We start from the raw sequence: 18,371 nt of genomic DNA, 5'->3' as shown, positions 1-18,371 counted from the left end.
TCAGATAGTACAGAGCAGCTGACAGACTCTGGTTACAAGGAGGCAGTGCCAGGAACTCACAGGCCCAGAGCCCCATCGCTTGCCACATCCTACCATGGGGGTGGTACCTTGAAACTGAGGCAACGGGGTCACCAACAGCATGTGTACCTCCTCAGGGAATACGGGGCATTTTTCACAGCTAAAGGAAAAAAAAATCAGACAGAAGCAGGAAATTGCAATTCTTGTTCAAAACAGGGTATTAAATTCTTAATTAGAACATAAAGGGGGGGAAAGCATTTAAAAAAGACTATAACCTATGCAATTTGGAAATGAACGTACAGCATAAAAAGTGATCATTTGTGACAACAAAAAAATAAGAAGGGAGGGCTTTGGAAAAGACTGAACTTGCACAGGTGAATGAAGATAAGATGCAATCAGAATAAAAGGGACTATTGTATGTTTCAAACTTCTGGTACACAAATCTAATGGTAACCACAAAACAAAAATCTACAGATAAGATATATAACAACAACAACAACAAAAGAGGAAACAGAAAAAATTCATAGAAAACCACCAAACTAAAACAGCAGACACACACACACGGGAAAAGAAGCAATGGAAATACACAGAGCAACCAGAAAACAAAGGATACAATGACATATGGGCCATCACCCTAAATGTATATGGACTGAACTCACCAACCAAAGCACAAAGTAGCAGAATGGAGTTCAAAACAAAACCCAAATACATGTTGATACATATTGCCTCCAGGAGATCCATCTCAGCTACAAAGACAAATATAGGCTCAAAGTGAAGATGTGGAAGACGATACTCCAAGTAAATGGCATTCAGAGAAAAGCAGGTGTGACCATATTTATAACAGACAAAACAGACTTCAAGATAGAAGAAGGAAGCAAGAGACAAAGATGAATATTTTATAATGAAAAATGCAACAATTTATTAAGAAGACATAACACTTATCAATATGTATGCACCAAACCTGGGAGCACCAAAGTAGGTAAAGCAATTACTAATGAACCTAAAGGGAGAAACAGAAAAAAACACAATTATAGTAGGGAACCTGAATATCCCACTGACAGCAACAGACAGATCATCCGAACAGAAAGTCAGTAAGGAAATATTGGCCTTCAGTAGCACATTAGAGCAGATGGACATAATATTTACAAAGCTTTCCATCCCCAAACAACTAAATATAAATTATTCTCAACTACACGCACACATTCTAAAGGACAGAATATACGTTGGGGCATAAAAGTAGTCTCAATAAACTTAAGAAGACTGAAGCTGTGAGCAAAGTAGAACCAGAGACATGGAAATAAAAAACAAACTGACAGTGACCATAGGGGAGGGGAATAATGGGGGAAAGATGGCGAAGGTCAAGGAACATGTGTGAAAGACCCATGGACAAAGACAAGGGTGGGGTGGGAGGGGAGAAGTGAACGTGGGAAGGGGGATGGGGAGAGTAATGGGAAGAAATGGGGACAACTGTAATTGAACAACAATAAAAATTTTTTTAAAGAAAGAAGAAAGAGGAATGGGACATAACATTCCCTAAAATCAAAAAAAAAAAAAAAAAAAAAAAAAAAAAAAAAAAGACTGAACTTAGCCACGAGGGGTGTGGCTGAGTAGGTACTTTTCCACTACTTTGTGTCTTCTTCAGTTTCAACAATGTCTGGTAGTTTTCAGTACATAGATCCTTCACTTCCTTTGTTAAATTTACTCTAGGAATTTAATCCTTTTTTTTTTGCCAATTATAAATGGGATTGTTCTGTTCATGTACTGGAAGAATTAACTTGCATTTCCACAGACATGGAAAAAAAAATTCTCAAATGTGTAAAACCACAAAAGACCCCAAGTAGCCAAAGCAACCCTGAGGACAAAAAAAGAAGTCAGAGGTATCACATTCCCTGACTTCAAACTACAATATTCAAAACAATACAGTATCGGCAGAAAAAAACAAAACACGCAGACCAGTGGAACAGAATTGAGATTCCTGAAATAAACTCACACATATATGGGCAACTAATTTTCAACAAAGGAGCCAAAAACATACAAACATACAACAAAAAAAGTCTCTTCAATAAATGGTGTTGGGAAAATTGGAAAGCCACATACAAAAGAATGAAACTAGACTGTTGTATGACACCATACACAAAAATTAACTAAAAAATGTATTAAAAACTTGAAGATAAGACCTGAAACAAAATACACAGAAGAAAACATAGGTATTAAACTCACGGACCTTGGTCTCAAAGGGGTTTCTGTGAATTTGATTTCAAAGGCAAGGGAAGTAAAATAAAAAATAAATGAATGGGGCTGTATCAAACTAAAAAGCTTCTGCACAGCAAAAGAAAACAATGATGAAACAAAAACAAAAAGGCAACCATCTGAATGGGAGAAGACAGTTGCAAAGGATACCTCCAGTAAGGGGCTAATAGCCCAAATACATGAAGAACACATAAAACTCAAGAAAAAAACTAATAATCTGATTAAAAAATGGGCAGAAGATCTGAACTGACACTTTTCACAAGACATACAGATATATAAAAAGATGTTCAACTTTACTAGCTGTAAGGGAAATGCAAACCAAAACAATGAGATACCATGTAACACCTGTTAGAATAGCTATTATCAATAGGATGAGAAACAACAAGTCCTGGAGAGGATGTGGAGAAAAGGAAACCCTTGTACGCTGCTGGTGGGAATGCATACTGGCGCAGCCTCTATGGAAAACAGTAGGGAGGTTCCTCAAAAACCAGTAATACAGCTACCATATAACACAGCAATCCCTCTTCTGGGTATCTAACCCCCCCAAATTCAAGAACACTTATTAGAAACAACCTAGATAAAGATGTGGCACATGCATATATACAAGGAACTACTACTGAGTCATGAAAAGGATGAAATACTGCCACTTGTGACAAATAGATGGATCTTAAATATCATGCTAAGTGAAATAAATCAGATAAAAAAAGGACAAGAACTCTATGCTTTCATTCACAAGTAGGATATAAAACAAAAAGCAACAAAAGAACAAAACAAACTCATAGTCACAGACAACACTATGGTAGTTTCTTGGGTGGAAAGGGAGTGGGGGCAGGATGAGGAGAGTAAAGGGGGTCAAAAACATGGCGACAAAAGGAAATTAGAGTTTAGATGGTGAGCACACAATGCAATATACAGATTATAAAGTTGTACACCTGAAACTTATAGAATGCTATTAACCAATGTTACCCCAATAAATTTAAAAAACAATGCAATGGATGGGGTAAAATAACAGACTCCACAAAGCTGAAGGAAATTAGTAAACTGGAAAAGAGGAGCTGAAGTTTGGGGAGACAATGATGGCAGTCACAACAAGAGACACACCTGGGACGCAGTGCAACAGAAAAGTCTGACACACCCAGGAATACTGGGGAGGTGAGAAAACAGGGCAGAACAGTATCTACACTGATAATGGCAGCATTTTTCAAAACCATAAAAAAAAAGACACCAAGCCACACAACAAACCCCATGGAAGACAAACTACAACTAAGCACTTCATAATAAAATTTCTTTTCAAGTTGAAACACTTATCAAAACTAAACATATGCTGGGCCATAAAGCAAATTTCAAAATATTTCAAGGACTGATATGAATATATCATCCTGTGACCTAAAGTAAATTAAACTAAAAACCAGCAACAAAAAGATAACTAGAATTCACTGTTTAGAAATTAAGCATTTGATTCCTCACCAGGGTACATGCCTGGGTTGCAGGCCATAACCCCCAGCAACCACACATTGATGTTTCTCTCCCTCTCTCTATCTCCCTCCCTTCCCTCTCTAAAAATAAATAAAATCTTAAAAAAAAAAGACTTAGCCATTAAAAAAAAATTTAAGCAATGCACTTCTAAATAACCTATTACTCAAAGAATGAATCACAAGGTAAATTACAAAATAGCTGTGGGATGAAACTAAATTTGAATTTCCAGGAAATGTATAACTTTAAAAAGTATTTATTAGGAAAAAGGCTGAAAAAGAAAGTCTCTAGTGATCTAAGACTTTATATTTAAAGTTAGAAAAAAACCCTAGCAAATCAAATGCAAAAAAAGAAGGAAATAATATCTACCATATAATGGCACAAATTAAAGAAAAATAGAACAGATAATAAATAGAGTGGTTCCTACAGCTGGGTATATAACCTTGCAAAGGAAACTTTAATCCAATAAAGAACATCTACAAAAAACCTGTACCGAGTGTCAGATGTAACAAGAAACATGGGAAGTGCACTCTCTAACATTAGGAAAAACAAGACCAGGATGTTTGCTGTCACATCTGTTGAACATCATGCTGGAGGTCTCACCCAGATGCAGTAAGGTATAGATAAACCATGTAAAGACCTGGGGAAAAACGGGGGTGGGAACTGCTATTACTGTAGACAACATGATGTACATACAAAAATTCTGAAGACTACACAGATGAATATTCAGAATTAAGTTTTCTGAATTAAAAAACTACCTGCATTTCTATACATTGGCAACAATTAAAATTTTAATAACCTTTTTACAACAGCATCAAAAACATATACCTAGGAGTAAATTAAAAAGGATATGTAAAACCACTACACAGAAACTTAAAGATGATGTAAATAAATGAAGGATATTTTAAATTCATGGATTGAAAGATCCAATATTGTAAAAATGTCAATTCTTTCCAAAATAATTGGTAGATTAAAAATAATCCCATTAAAAAAATAACAAGGTATTTTTATTATGGAAATTGACCTTGATTCTAAAATTACATAGAAATGCAAAATGCAAAGGGGTCCTGACTGGTGTGGCTCAGTGGATTGAGTGCTGGCCTGAGCCAGGTCCCCCAGTAGAGGTGTGAGAGAGGCAACCACACATTGATGTTTCTTTCCTTCTCTTCCTCCCTCCCTTCTCCTCTAAAAATGAATAATAAAATCTTTTTTTAAAAATGCAAAGGGCCAAGATCCAAGATAGTTCTGAAGAGGAATGAGAGAAATGGCAAAGCTGAATGACTTATTCTAGTAGGTATCAAAACTCAGAGACTGTAGAACTGGGCAGGGGGAAAAAAAAAAAACTACAACCATGCAGAGTCGAAAAACAGACCAATTGAACAGAACCACCTAGAAATGCATCCACATATATAGAGACACTTAAATTATGACAAAGGTGGTGCTGCAGAGCAAGGGTGAAAGGACGGTCCTTTCAATAAATGTTCCAAGTCAAATGGGTATTCATGGAAAAACAGTGATTTTGATGCCTAGTTCACACTGTACACAAAAGTCAATTTCAAGTGGATTACAGATATAAATGTGAAAGGAAAAATAATAAAGCTTCTAGAAGGCAGCATAAGAGAATATCATGACAACCTCAGGTAGGCAAAAACTTCCTAATACATAAAATATACTAACCATAAGTGAAAAAAGACCGTAAGAAAGAAAGAAAAAGACATTTATTTGTTGCAACACATAATTTACAGAGAGCTTATATCTAGAAAATATAAAGAACTTATTATGTAAGTAAGAAAAAAACCTAATGGTAAAGAGAAGAAACTTGAACAAGGTACTTCATAACAAAGGGTGTACAAATGGCCAAGGAACAGTTCATACCTCGATCTCACTAGTAACTAGGGAAACAAAATTAAAACCCTAATGAAAAATGACCTCACACCCACTAAAAAGCAACACTAAGTGTTGGTGAGGATGTATAACTACAGAAACAAAGTCCGACACTGTATTGGTAAAAATATCAACTGAACACTGCTTTAAGAAACTGTTCAACATGTACTACAACTGGACACACACATACTTCACATATGTGCACTGAAAGACACAGTAATATCCATAACAGCAGCATTATAGCTCCACACTGGAAACCCAAATGTCCAATGGTAAAATGGATAAATTGTGGTATATACTTATAATGGAACAGCATACAGCAATGAAAACAAAAGACCTCTTGCGACATGCAACACATATGAATCCCACAAGTATTGAATGAAGACAAACACAAAAAAGGCATATTCTATATTTCCTTTATATGAAGTTCAAAAACGGAAAAAATATGAATGGTACTAATATTAAGGAAGAAAGGAGGGAAGGAGTAATGACTGGGAGTAGGTATGCGAGTGGCTTCTGGATATAGAAAATCATTTATTATTTAATGTGGTTGGTGGCTATATGGAGCTGTACACAATATTTTTCTGCACATTATTCTCTAATAAAAAAGCCATTAAAAAGTGAAATAGATTACATGACATGAGTTTACATAATATATAATTATTTTAAAAGATGCAAAAAAGCACATATGCTATGATCCCATTTATGTAAAACAGTCCCAACATTCTATGTATTATCTGTTTGCACACACAGAAGAGTTAGTAATAGGCATGGGGATGGGATAAAAGCTGGAATAGCCAGGACAGGGGAATTGTACTTTTTACTTAACACTTATCTATACCTAAAACATTTTTTGAAACTGGGGAAGGTAATATTTGTATAACATGTTACAAATTCCACCAAATAGAGTATACAGCAAAAAATTTTTCCTTCTAAGTTATTACCAGCTTCTAATACAAGGGATGACTCCCTCCAAAATGGAATTATATTCTGGAGGGTGGGCCTCTTGTACTACAGGCTTCCCCCTCTAGGTTAGTATTCTAGGAAGCCATCTGCATCAGTGTACCAGCTGGCATTGTTGTGAGAGGCTACATTTCGTTTCAGTGAATTTTTTTTTAAGACTCTTATCAAGGTCTTTGCCCATTTCATGATGGGTGATTTACAAGTGCACCTACCACCCCCCCCCCGCCCCGCACTGAGTGTGCAACAATTTTTGGCCAAAAAGTCCATGACCCCCCATGCCCCTTCCTATTCACCCAATCTTGCCTGTAGCAACTTTTTGTTTCCCCAGATGAAAAAAAGTCCTCAAAGGGAATCAACGTTTTGCTAATGTAAGAGAGGTAGGAAAAGAAAAACGGCAGCAACACTAAAAAGCATCAAAATCAACGAGTTCAAAAACTGTTTTGAGCAATGGAAAAAACATCTCAACAGGTGTATTGCATCAAATGGAGATTACTATGAAGGTGACCGAAGTTTAGACAAGAATAAGTACAGTGTTTTATAAAGAAATTCCAAGTTTTTGGGGTCCCCTTCGTGTAGCCTGTCAGAATTATTCTATGCATGTTAAAAGACTAAAGAAACAGCAGCACAAATGACAGAGGACACTATTACAGAGTTCTGCACCTTGCCTCTTTTAAAAAAATATATATTTGAGATTATTCGTATCAGTGCCTATTAATCTGCCTTACTCTTTTTAATAGTTACATAGTATTTAAACTTATGGAAATACTGTACATTTTTCAACCAGTGCCCTGGAAAGGTACATATATACTGTTTCCAAGTTTCTGGCATTAAAATAATGCTGAAATCAACATCTTTGTCCGTCTTTGAGTAAGATTAATTCCTAAAAGTACACTTGCTCGATCAAAGGCATAAGCATCTCTAATGTTTGATAATTACTGCCTCACTGCCCTCTAGGGAACTCTACCAGCTGACACTCCCACCAGCAATGTGTGAGAAGCATGTTTTTGCAAATACTTTCACGGTTTTTATTTACATTTAAATTTTTAGGTCATTTGGAATGTTTCCAAAAAGCTGCTCCAACTTACTCATCAAAGACACAAATTAAATACTATTCCTTACCTGTCAAAAAGAAAAACACAGAAATCCCTAAAAGATTAAAATGCATCAAACAAATGAAGTTACTACAGTAGACCTTTGAACAGTCTTACTATAGTTTAAACGATGCAGATCCATTTAAATAAATAAATAAATAAATAAACAAACAAATGTAGGTACAGTCAGCTGTCCACATCTGAGGGGTTTGTGCCTGCAGGTTCAACCAACCATGGATCAAAGACAGTATTATTTTGTGTAGCTGTGGAGGCTAAGGTTAATACGTGGATATGACTGTGTGGGGGTCAAGTGTATGTGTGTGTGTGTGTGTACACACATTAAGCTGGTAGTGTAACTGAGAACAATTACAGTAGCTCATGTTTCTTCAAAACACATTTTAGCTATGTGTTGTCAGTTTCCTTTGAGTGGCACATACTAATAACAAAATGAACCACAAATAATTCTTAAGCTGATTACATAAGTCTTATTGTTAATGATATTGGCCGTGACCAGTGTGGCTCAATAGGCTGGGTGTCGTCCCACAAAATGAAAGGTCTCTGGTTCAACTTCCAGTCAGGGCAATTTCTGGGTTGTGGGTTTGGTCCCCGACTGAGAGGAATGGATCAATGTTTCTCACATTAATGTTTCTTTCCCTCACTTTCTCCCTCCCTTTCCCTCTCTCTAAATCAATAAAATCTTAAAAAAAAAAAGTAACTCTGATAGTCATTTTGAAACTGTACCAGGATAAATCAAATAAGTAATTATACACCGACTTTTTTATGTAAAAATACAAAACCCCCAAAACTATATAATCCTAAATCTGAATTTGAAGTATTAAAAACAAGAGTACTCGCAGAATAGCCAACTTCAAGATGTGTTAGAAATACACTAGATGGATTTGGTTTTGGTCAAGAACAATGCAGCTATGTATCAAAGACTACTGGGGTCAGAATGAAAGGGTACAAGAATCAATTTGAAAGGGCTCCCACTGGTCAAAGATGGAAAATTTTGTGTACCAAAAGGAATAACTACAATGTGCTGAGGATCATAAAATCCTTATAAAAATTCAGAAGTTCATAAAGATAACCAATAACAGCAAAAACATCATTGGTCACTACTGGGGTTAGCTATAGCATCAATGTCTTATTCTCCTGTCATACCTATAGTCAGGACATGTTCTTCTTCATAGAATTTCAGTTAATAAATGTAGACGGAAAGATAGAATTAGAATATCACCATTTTGGAACCTAATAAAATAACAGGCAAAATGATGAATGGCTGTTAAAATTTTTAGATGAAAAGCTAATACAAAAGTTAAAACTGAAGTATCAGATTAACAACATTTGAACCCAGTGATCCATATTAACAAAAATTGATCACAGTATCTAGGCAACCAGACAATCACATGATCCTGATGGCAGGCAGTCACAGCATCCATCGCCTATGCAATATTCTGCCTAAACAACTGAACTTGAATATAACCAAGGCTCAGGACCCAACTACTCATTTACAAGGAAAATGGGATAGAGCACGTGTTAAAGCAAAATGACAGTGACAACGCAAACTAAATCCAGAATGTGGGAAATTCTACGTAACAAAATAATCTGTTTTTTTTTTTTCCAAAAGCATGAAAATTAAAGTAGTAGCAGCATCATCTGTCTCTAAGAAAGAGACATACAAACCAAATGTAATGAATTGGTTTTTGGTCCCTGATACAAAGTAATAAAGATGGTTTGGGGTAATAAGGGCAATTTGAACATGAAGTGATAGTGACTAATTACTAAATAATTATTGTTTAAGAGGAATAATGGTATCATGGTTATTAACATTAAACAGTTTAAAAACACACTGAAGTACTTCAGGTGAAATAACATGTTTATAATTTACTTTAAACCACAAGAGCAAAATGCTGTTAACTATTGAAACTACATGGAGCTTCATCATATTTTCTTTCCCTGTGTGTGCATTTGAAATTTAACATAAAAAGATTTTTAAAATAGGGACAATGGCTATGTACTTAATAGGCCCATTTTGATGATTAAATGAGGACATGTATGTAAAGCACTTAGGAGAGGGCCTGGCCTAGAATAAATTATCACGGTAAAGGTTGCTATGATTACCCTCTTCCTTGCATTCCCACAACTGCTCTGGCTTAGGCCTTCATCTCGCATTCACGTCACTGTAAGAGTCTTTTTGGTTAACTTATCTCAAAAAACAATTTCCCCCTCAAAAACCTTCCTCCACACATGCTTTACTACTTTTTTCCTAGCAGTACATCACTGGGTGCCCACTCATTGACAGGCACCATGAGACGTCTTTTCCAACACTACCCTCAATCTTTACAGTCATCCTTCGAGACGAGAAAAAGAATTGAAGTGATTTACCCACCCAGGGCCCTCCCTATAGGTACTACGTGTCAGAGACAAAACTGAACCCAAGTCTATCTGGTAGCAAAGTCCGCTCTGCTCACTAGGCTATACAACACCCTCTTTCTAAAAAAAAGAATTACAACCACTTTTATTTTTAAAACTTTCACTAAATTCCCAACCTAGGATAAATTTCTTTTATGACCCAATGCAATCTGAACTCGATCTACCTTCTCAATTCAATTAACACCATTTACTGAATTTTTCATCCTTTGTCCATTCATGTGCAATAATGGCTCTGTCTTACGTTGGGTTTCCAAATATACACTGGTTTACTTTCTCAGCTTTCTACTCTGTTCCACTGGTCTATAGTTATTATTCAAGCATCTGCATCTTCTGTAAATTTAGAGGTAGTCCCAATATCTGATAGACAGAGGGTGATTAGTAAACACTAACTAATCAATTAATTAATGCTGGGAACCCATTCTGCCCATGCCACCCACAAGAAAAATGTACCTGAGAGAAACCTCGAGTAGAACTGTAAGAACTGGTAATGGCATTGCGGCTGGAGCTAGGAATGCCACCTGTGTACGTGCTTGTCATGGAGCTCACAGAAGAGGTGCGGGATCTCTTATTCAGGTAGTCATCTGAGCTCTGGGAAGTGAGACCTCTTTTCAGAGACCCAGGCCTAATACAAGGGAAAATGATAGTTTAGGTGTGCTATTGAAGGCAACATTCTTTTAAGGCTTCACCATGGTTACCAACTCTTTCTTAAATAAACTGAATAAAAAGGATAATCTCTTAATTTTATTGTTATCAATTAACAGTACCTGACAAGAAAAAGACAAATATTTTTAAAATTAAATGTATAATTCCACTTAAATAATATTCTAGAGAATGCACACTAATCTCTAGTGACAGAAAGCAGATACTAAATGCCTGGGGATGGCGGCAGGACTGGAAGGAGACATTACTAAGGCATGTCGGGAAACTTTTGGAGGTTACGGTTATGTTCACTATCTGCACTGTGGTAATGGTTTCACCGGCGTATACATGTCAAAACTTACCAAACTGCACACTTTAAACAGACACAGTGTATTACATGTCAGTTATCCCTCCAAAAAGCTGCTAAAAAAATCAGTTAATAAGAACCTACCATTTTTCCTAAGTGTCCAACTGAAACGGAAATTCCCTGTATAGCCTTCCTGTAGTCAGTCATCTAACCTCTGTTACAATGTCCAGTGGTCCCCAACCTCTTTGGCACCAGGGACCAGTTTTGTGGAAGACAATTTTTCCACGGACAGGGTGCAGGGGGATGGTTTCGGGATGATTCAAGCGCATTACCCCTGCTGTGCGGCTTGGAGGTTGCGGACCTCTGAAGACAACTTACTACCTCCTGGACTGGTGAATGTCAAATGTGGACCAGTTTATCCTTATACTGGATGAAAATGTATTTTCCTCTTTCACCCATAGATCCTATTCGGACCATACTGAGTTAGTTGTCCTTCTTTTCATTTTGACAGTCCTTCAGTTTTTTGCAGACCATTATCCTTCTCTTCCTCATGTCCTTATTGCCGCTGAGATTTTTGTCCTCTCCACTAGTACTTATATACCTTCAAGATCCCTTCACCCACCACCACCACCCCTTAACATATTAGTTACTGCAATTGAAATTTCAGTTTGTGTATATCCTCTTCAATAGCACAGCACAACCAGAGCACTCCGTGGACTATCTAAGAACCAAGGAAAGCAAGGCTGCCACTTACCTGCCTCACTCTAGTCTTTGTTCTATCAGCACAGGACGGGGGCACACTGGCTTTTTTTGCAGCCATATTAAGCATATAAATTGCCCCAAGTCTTTTCATACATAACGTTGAGCCACTTTTCCTCTCATCCATTTCTTCTTCAAATGTATTTAAACTCAAATGGAGAAACTTATCACTTACCTTAAATTTTAGTGTTTCATTTTATCCTTTGTGCAAACTTTGTGATTTGTTTTACAAACTGGTTATATATATATATATTTACAAACCCTCTAAGCCTTAACATATTTTGCCCATATTAATGAGAAAATATTAAAAAGAATTATAAGTTATTAATGTAAGTTACTCAAATGTTCCTCTCTGATTTTGAAGATTCAAACCTATACAGATAAAGCATGCAAAAAGCAAAGAGGAGAATCTATAGGACAGTAACTTCAACACTACCCTTTTCCTAAATGGTTTATATCTTAACCAAATAGATTTTCACTTACTTAGGCACAAAAGAAGCAGGGACTCCATTGGCGACCAGGGGCTCAAATGCCGACTGCCCACTCCCACTGCTATCATGCCGCCTGTGATAAATTAAAAAACTCTCAATTAAATGAAATGGCTTTTTACCCCTTAATGCATAATCTCATATCCCTGGGGATCTATACTACTTCTATGAAGCACAGGTTCTTGCTAGATAAGAAAAAGGCTGCTTCAAATCCCAAAAGGTAAATTTATTCTCATATTGTCCTGGCAATAACTATAAAAATACAGCATATCTTGAATAACATCATTTTCCTTTAAATGTTTCATTTATAACTCTGATGAAATGCCACAGGAACTTAACGCTGTTTCTATCAATTAGCTGCTGGGAAAATTGATTCCGTTTTACATTGTCAGTTTACCAAAACCCTAATGACAACGTTAGGTGAAGACTTACTTTAACCAAGATCTTTGAACTTATTTACTGTACCAATTATTTTACAATCCAAATGTACATCCTCCATCCATAAATTAAAAACAAACTAACAAACAAAAAAAACCACTTTAGGGACCAAATCCACACATAGTGCTGTAGAAGTAATAATGCTGCAAGTCTGTTAGGCAAAAACCTTTACATCTCCAACATAGAGAATGGCCTATACAATGGTGCACATAAATCACTGCTTATTTCAATTACTCAAGAAAGAATAACACAGGATCCTCGGTGTTACGGCCTCACTATGGTCAGTGAAACTACAGCAGCCTAAAAGGAACATGAAAAACCTACTCGGACCATAATAGTTACTTCATCTCCACCTCCATACACCCTGACTTCTGCCAATCCTGCTTAGCTCATTGACATTAGCTCAAATTGCTCACTTGTAAATCACATTTCTAATCATCACAGCCTGATCTTCCTATGTTCATAAATATATCTACATTGATTAATCTTCCTTAATTTGGTGTTTGTTTAAAGATTTTATTTATTTATTTACTTTTAGAGAGGGGAAAGGGAGGGAGAAAGATGAGGGAGAGAAACATCAATGTGTGGTTGTCTCTCATGCGCCCCCTACTGAGGACCTGGTCACAACCCAGGCATGTGCCCTGACTGGGAATCGAACGGGCAACCTTTCAGGTTTGCAGGTGGTGCTCAATCACTGAGTCACACCAGCCAGGGCCACTTAATTTTGTTATCTCAAGTATCAAAGATGGCCAACCAGAACCTGTAGGACAGAACAATATGATCTAGGTTTATGGGGACAATGATTATATTTTAAGTGTGGGGTTCACTGTCTCCTCATATTATACCTCTTTTAAAGAAGCCTCCTTCTCATTACCCTCCGCCATTTTATCACCCTTTTTTAAAAAAAAATTCCTATATACTTACAATCTAAACCTTGTAGAATATCCTCCCCCTTTCTGTATCTCTTCCTCCAAGTCCCAAGGGAATCTTTGTCTTGTTCACTGCTCTATCCACAGTACCTGGCATAGACTCTGGCACATCATGGCTGCTCAATTTGTTGTATTAAAAAATGAGTGGATGCCCCTGGCTGGTGGTGGCTCAGTGGACTAAGTGCAGGTCTATGAACCAAAGATCCCTGTGCAATTCCCAGTCAGGGCACATGCCTGGGTTGCAGGCCCAGGTCCCTGGTTGCGGCGTGGCAAGAGGCAACTGATTGATGTATCTCTCACATATTGATGTTTCTCTCTTTTCCCACCCTTCCTCTCTAAAAATGAATAAATAAAATCTTTTAAAAAAATGAGTGGAATCCTTAACTAATTCCTTAGAAAGCCACAAGCAATTCTGCATTGTAATCAGTGACTTCACCTCCTTTCTTCCATGCTCAGGAAACAGATTCCTTTCTCCATTTTCATTAAGTTATTGAAAATCAATTAATGGAGTTGGTTTTACTCTCATTACTGATAAGTGTACCATACTGTAGTCTACCCACTTTTGTTTGCCCAAGCATTCCCCCTCAGCACAAGTATGATATTTAAACTGGTGGTTACCCAAATAACTAAACAACACAGAGAATGGGAGGGGAGGGCATTTGAACATTCTTTCTCAAAAACAGAGTTTAACACATTTGTATCAAAGTATGAAGGCTGACATAACTAACAGTGTTGGTTATCCCCAATACTTACGGAAAGGTAAATTATAACATTGATTTAACTTGTGCCTAAACCTGAAATGAACACAGCATGAAAGCCTTTTTTATACTAAGCTCTTCCACGAAGGCCAACGACAAGGAGAACCTACTAAGGCACACAATTGGAGCTGCTTCTCTGTATCTTTTGGGGGAGTAATCTGTATTTCAACAAATCACAGAGTGTACCAGGAGGCCTTCTCAGTGCTCTGCTGGCCGTGTTTACCTTCTTTTATTTTTCCTGGCCATCAGTGCAGTATTTGTTCTTCCTCCTCCACTGTTCTTTTCTTCCTCTCTTTGAGGGCACTCAGTACAGGTCTCCTTTGCACATGGGTCTGGAGCATTACTTGATGTTGAGGACAGTGTTGACGGTCATTAACTGCTCTGGTCTGCAATGGAAGACAGATTCTAGTATTAAGATATTTTAATTATTATGTCATACACCATAGACTTCACTGAAAATCAGAAACTAACCAATAAGCAAAAGTGTAATTTATACATTCACAGAAAATGCTCTTAGCAATTAAAGCTACAATCCAAGGCAAAAAACGAGCAAATAAAGAGACAGTTCAATGACTAAAATTTGGGATTTCTCATTTAAATAAGCAGGTACTTCTTCTTTTGCTTTATAATTGGCTTGTCAGAGAAATATAACCATAGAATAAAGTGGACACAAAGAGGAGCCCACTCTCCCAACAATACTCACATTGGAGAACGAGTCAATTTGCTATCAGGAGGAGCAATCCTCACTGTCACTGGGCTGCACACCATTTTGGAATTATGAGGAGACAAGACAGCTTTCTTATGATAACCATTCCAAGACACTGTGGGAAGTACCCCCAGAGAGGAATACTGGGCCTGCTGAATAGGGTATCGTCTTCGAGGTGTTATTAAAAACCGATTTGACAGTGTCCCACAATCCCTGTAGAGAATAGAAGACATGTTAAGGTTGAAAAAAAAGCTGAAAAGAATGTCAGAAAATTTAACTGACTAAAGAAATATGTGGGTGCAGATATTTTCCAGAGAGCTTAAACCTCTAAACAACACAGAATTTTTATGGCAACTTCCCGCTATTCCACCTAAGGGCACAAAGTGACAGCTGCTTAACAGCCATCCCTACAAAGGACATCAACAATTTCAGAGAGAAATTGAAAACGTTGCCCACACAAGTAAAACTGCAACGGAAGAAAAGTGCGTTAGGACATGTAAGGAGAAACTTTTCAAGAATCCTTCAATCTTTTCAGTAAGTCATCAGTATTTGACCAGAGTCAAATATTTTTCAACACCTACATGCCCACCTTCTCAACTAAATCTATTTATCAAGGACCTAACACTCACACCAAATTTTTGTATTCTCGTGTATCTCTCCACTATTCGGACTAACTGAAAACGTCTAATTTGATCATTGTATCAAGTTGTATCAATGGAAGAAGTGTTTCCTGGAACACCTCTCTGCGCTCCGCTACACAGATAAAATTTCTTATCGGTCCAAAGAAAAAATATCTTTAAAATTACTATATGACTACACAAGGAAGATAAATACATTTTCACCCGAAATAGGGGTGTTTTAGTTTTAACAAGTGTCCTGTTAAATCTCTACTGTACTAAAATTTAGACACTTTTAAGAACTGGAAGGAACAGCTGTGGCATCACCTCATTTCAAAGATTAAGGGGCGGGGGAGGAGACGGAAGATATGCAACAAGATATTTAAGAAGACAAAATGACACAGAATCCCCTTTTTATCCTACCTGTGGGAAGGCCTCCTGGAGGGTGAGAGCAGAAAAGTAGGGGGAGAGGAGTGAACGTGGTGAACGTGCTGGGCCGAGTAAGCCAACAGCGTGGTGCGGGTGGGTGGGCGACCGCCAGGCCTCTCCCGCAGGTCTGTGGCCTCCGGAACCCGGGCAGACTGCGGGGGCCCCGGCTTGCCCTGGTAACTGCCCACAAGAAGCAATTCAGCAGGGTCGGGTCCTTTGAGCAGGGTCCGTGGCTCGAGGAGATTTCCGTTTACAGCCGACTTGGCTGGAGGCGAGGCGAGAAGTGTTCTCTGACGCCGCGCGTTCCGAACGAGCGAGGAGAAGGCGCGCGAACCTCGGGGCTCGCGGCTCAGTCCCCACCAGGCCGCTGTAGCCCCCACGGCCAGCCAGGCCAGCGCAGCCGCCGCCGGCACTAGGTACAGTACAAGGCCGAACAGCGACAGACCGAGGAGCGCCGCCCAACCGCAACCCCAGCCCCGGCCCCGACCGTCCCTGACACTCGCTATTGGCCGCCTCCGCTCGCATCCTCCAGGCGCCGTAGCCGCCGGAGACATCGCGGCTCCGCGCCGCGGAGAAGACTTAAATATCCCAGCGTGCACCGCGCGGCGCGGCGCGTTACCGCGCGCCGGCTGCGTCACTGCGTACGCGACTCAAACGCACGACCGCGAGAGGAAACGCCGGGCAACCGGCTAGACCCGACCCAATTAGAAAAAATGCGGCTTCCCTGGAAACCAAGTTCGGATTCTCCAGGCGTCTTGGATGTCCACCTACACAGTACCCATCCAGAGGCGAGCTTGTGAAGAATCAGGTTAAAAATCAAAGCTCCAGAAAACCACTATTCATGTAATGCTTAATCCCTGGTATCTTCCTGTGGGCTAAAGTCTCCAGAAGAGCTTATCAAGGCACTTTGCAAAATTGCTACCAGAGAGGGAGAGATTTTCCCAGTTACCCTATTTCCGGCCTAAGTATAAACAGCTTAAGAAAACTTACTTTAACAGAAGCAGTGAAGAGGAAGACCAATCCAAACCCACTACCTTTGTTAAATGTGGGTCTAGTTTTAATAAAGTCCCGATCAAAGAATCTAAAACTGAGGATCAAACCTGGAGCTGTGATATGTTTGAGTTTCTGCAGTACAAGTTGGGACAATTATCTACCAAATTTTACATCATGGTCCAGAATCGATTTTGAAGATTTATGATCAATTTACCTATGTTTAATTTGATGGTCTGAGGAAGTTATCTAGAGCCGGGGAGTGTATTTCTGGTGGTGGAATGGAGAGTGACTTCCATAGTGTAGTTTTTCTTTTGGGGGAAACAAAATGTTTTAGATTTAATGCGGATTGCTTCACAGCTCTGAGTTGTGTCTTAATAAAACTGTTAAACAACAACAACAAACTTGGTGGTCTGCCAATTCAGACTTTGGTCTAGCTCAGCTTCCTCAGAAATTCATTTATTGCTTTACTCATTCTGTTATTGACACATTAAAGACATTAATAGAGAAAAGACAGGTTCTCTGATCTCAGAAGTCCTCAGTTGAGTAGGGAAAAAAGATGTGTACATAAAAAGTTAATATTCAGGCCCTGGCTGGCTAGCTGTTAGAACGTTATCCTGATATGCCAAGGTTGTGGGTTCAATCCCCAGGTCAGGGCACATACAAGAAGCCACCAATGAATACAAAAATAAGCGGAACAATTCAGTGTGGTGTGATAATATAGGCATAAGAGTAGAAATGATAAAGGGAAAGTTGGGTGGGAGCTACTAACTGAGTTGAGAAAAATGGTTAAATCAGATTCAAGGCAGATTGAAGGAGCATTGCCCAGAAGCACAGAGATGTAAAGGACTATGATACAAGAGTCTCCAAATACAATCAAACCTCTGTTCTCCATCATCTCCCATCTTGAACGATTCGGTTCTTGACCAAGTTGTTTCTGGAAAAAAGGCTCGGCTCTTGAACAAAACTTCGATTCTTGCCCCAACAACCCTTTCATGCTGATACTGGTATGATCAGACATGCATCTCTGAGGCAAAAAACAAAGGAGAGAATGTACAAGTATGAGTATGATTCAGTATTTGAACAAATCACTTTTCAAACAGCCTTCCAGAACAAATTAAGATTGAGCACCAAGGTTCCACTGTAGATCAATATGGCTGGAGATTAGGATGTTTGCAGGTATAGGGATGTTGGAAAGA

General features: G+C 38.5%; 1 protein-coding gene across 1 annotated transcript in view; it reads right to left on the bottom strand.

The window, feature by feature from the left end:
• POM121C (POM121 transmembrane nucleoporin C) overlaps positions 1–16,778 on the bottom strand; it is a 29,579-nt gene extending 12,801 nt beyond the window's left edge. The window contains 8 exon segments of the mRNA XM_028526255.2: positions 10,563–10,734; positions 12,301–12,381; positions 14,654–14,679; positions 14,682–14,741; positions 14,743–14,796; positions 14,798–14,816; positions 15,134–15,349; positions 16,177–16,778. Of these exon segments, the coding sequence (XP_028382056.2) occupies positions 10,563–10,734; positions 12,301–12,381; positions 14,654–14,679; positions 14,682–14,741; positions 14,743–14,796; positions 14,798–14,816; positions 15,134–15,349; positions 16,177–16,736 (1,188 nt within the window). The 5' untranslated portion in view covers positions 16,737–16,778.
• Positions 16,779–18,371: the final 1,593 nt, after the last annotated feature.

This window comes from Phyllostomus discolor, chromosome 3 (genome assembly GCF_004126475.2).
Source record: "Phyllostomus discolor isolate MPI-MPIP mPhyDis1 chromosome 3, mPhyDis1.pri.v3, whole genome shotgun sequence".
NCBI lineage: Eukaryota > Metazoa > Chordata > Mammalia > Chiroptera > Phyllostomidae > Phyllostomus > Phyllostomus discolor.
The sequence above is the reverse complement of the archived record's forward strand: the minus strand, read 5'-3'. Positions and strand labels throughout refer to the sequence as shown.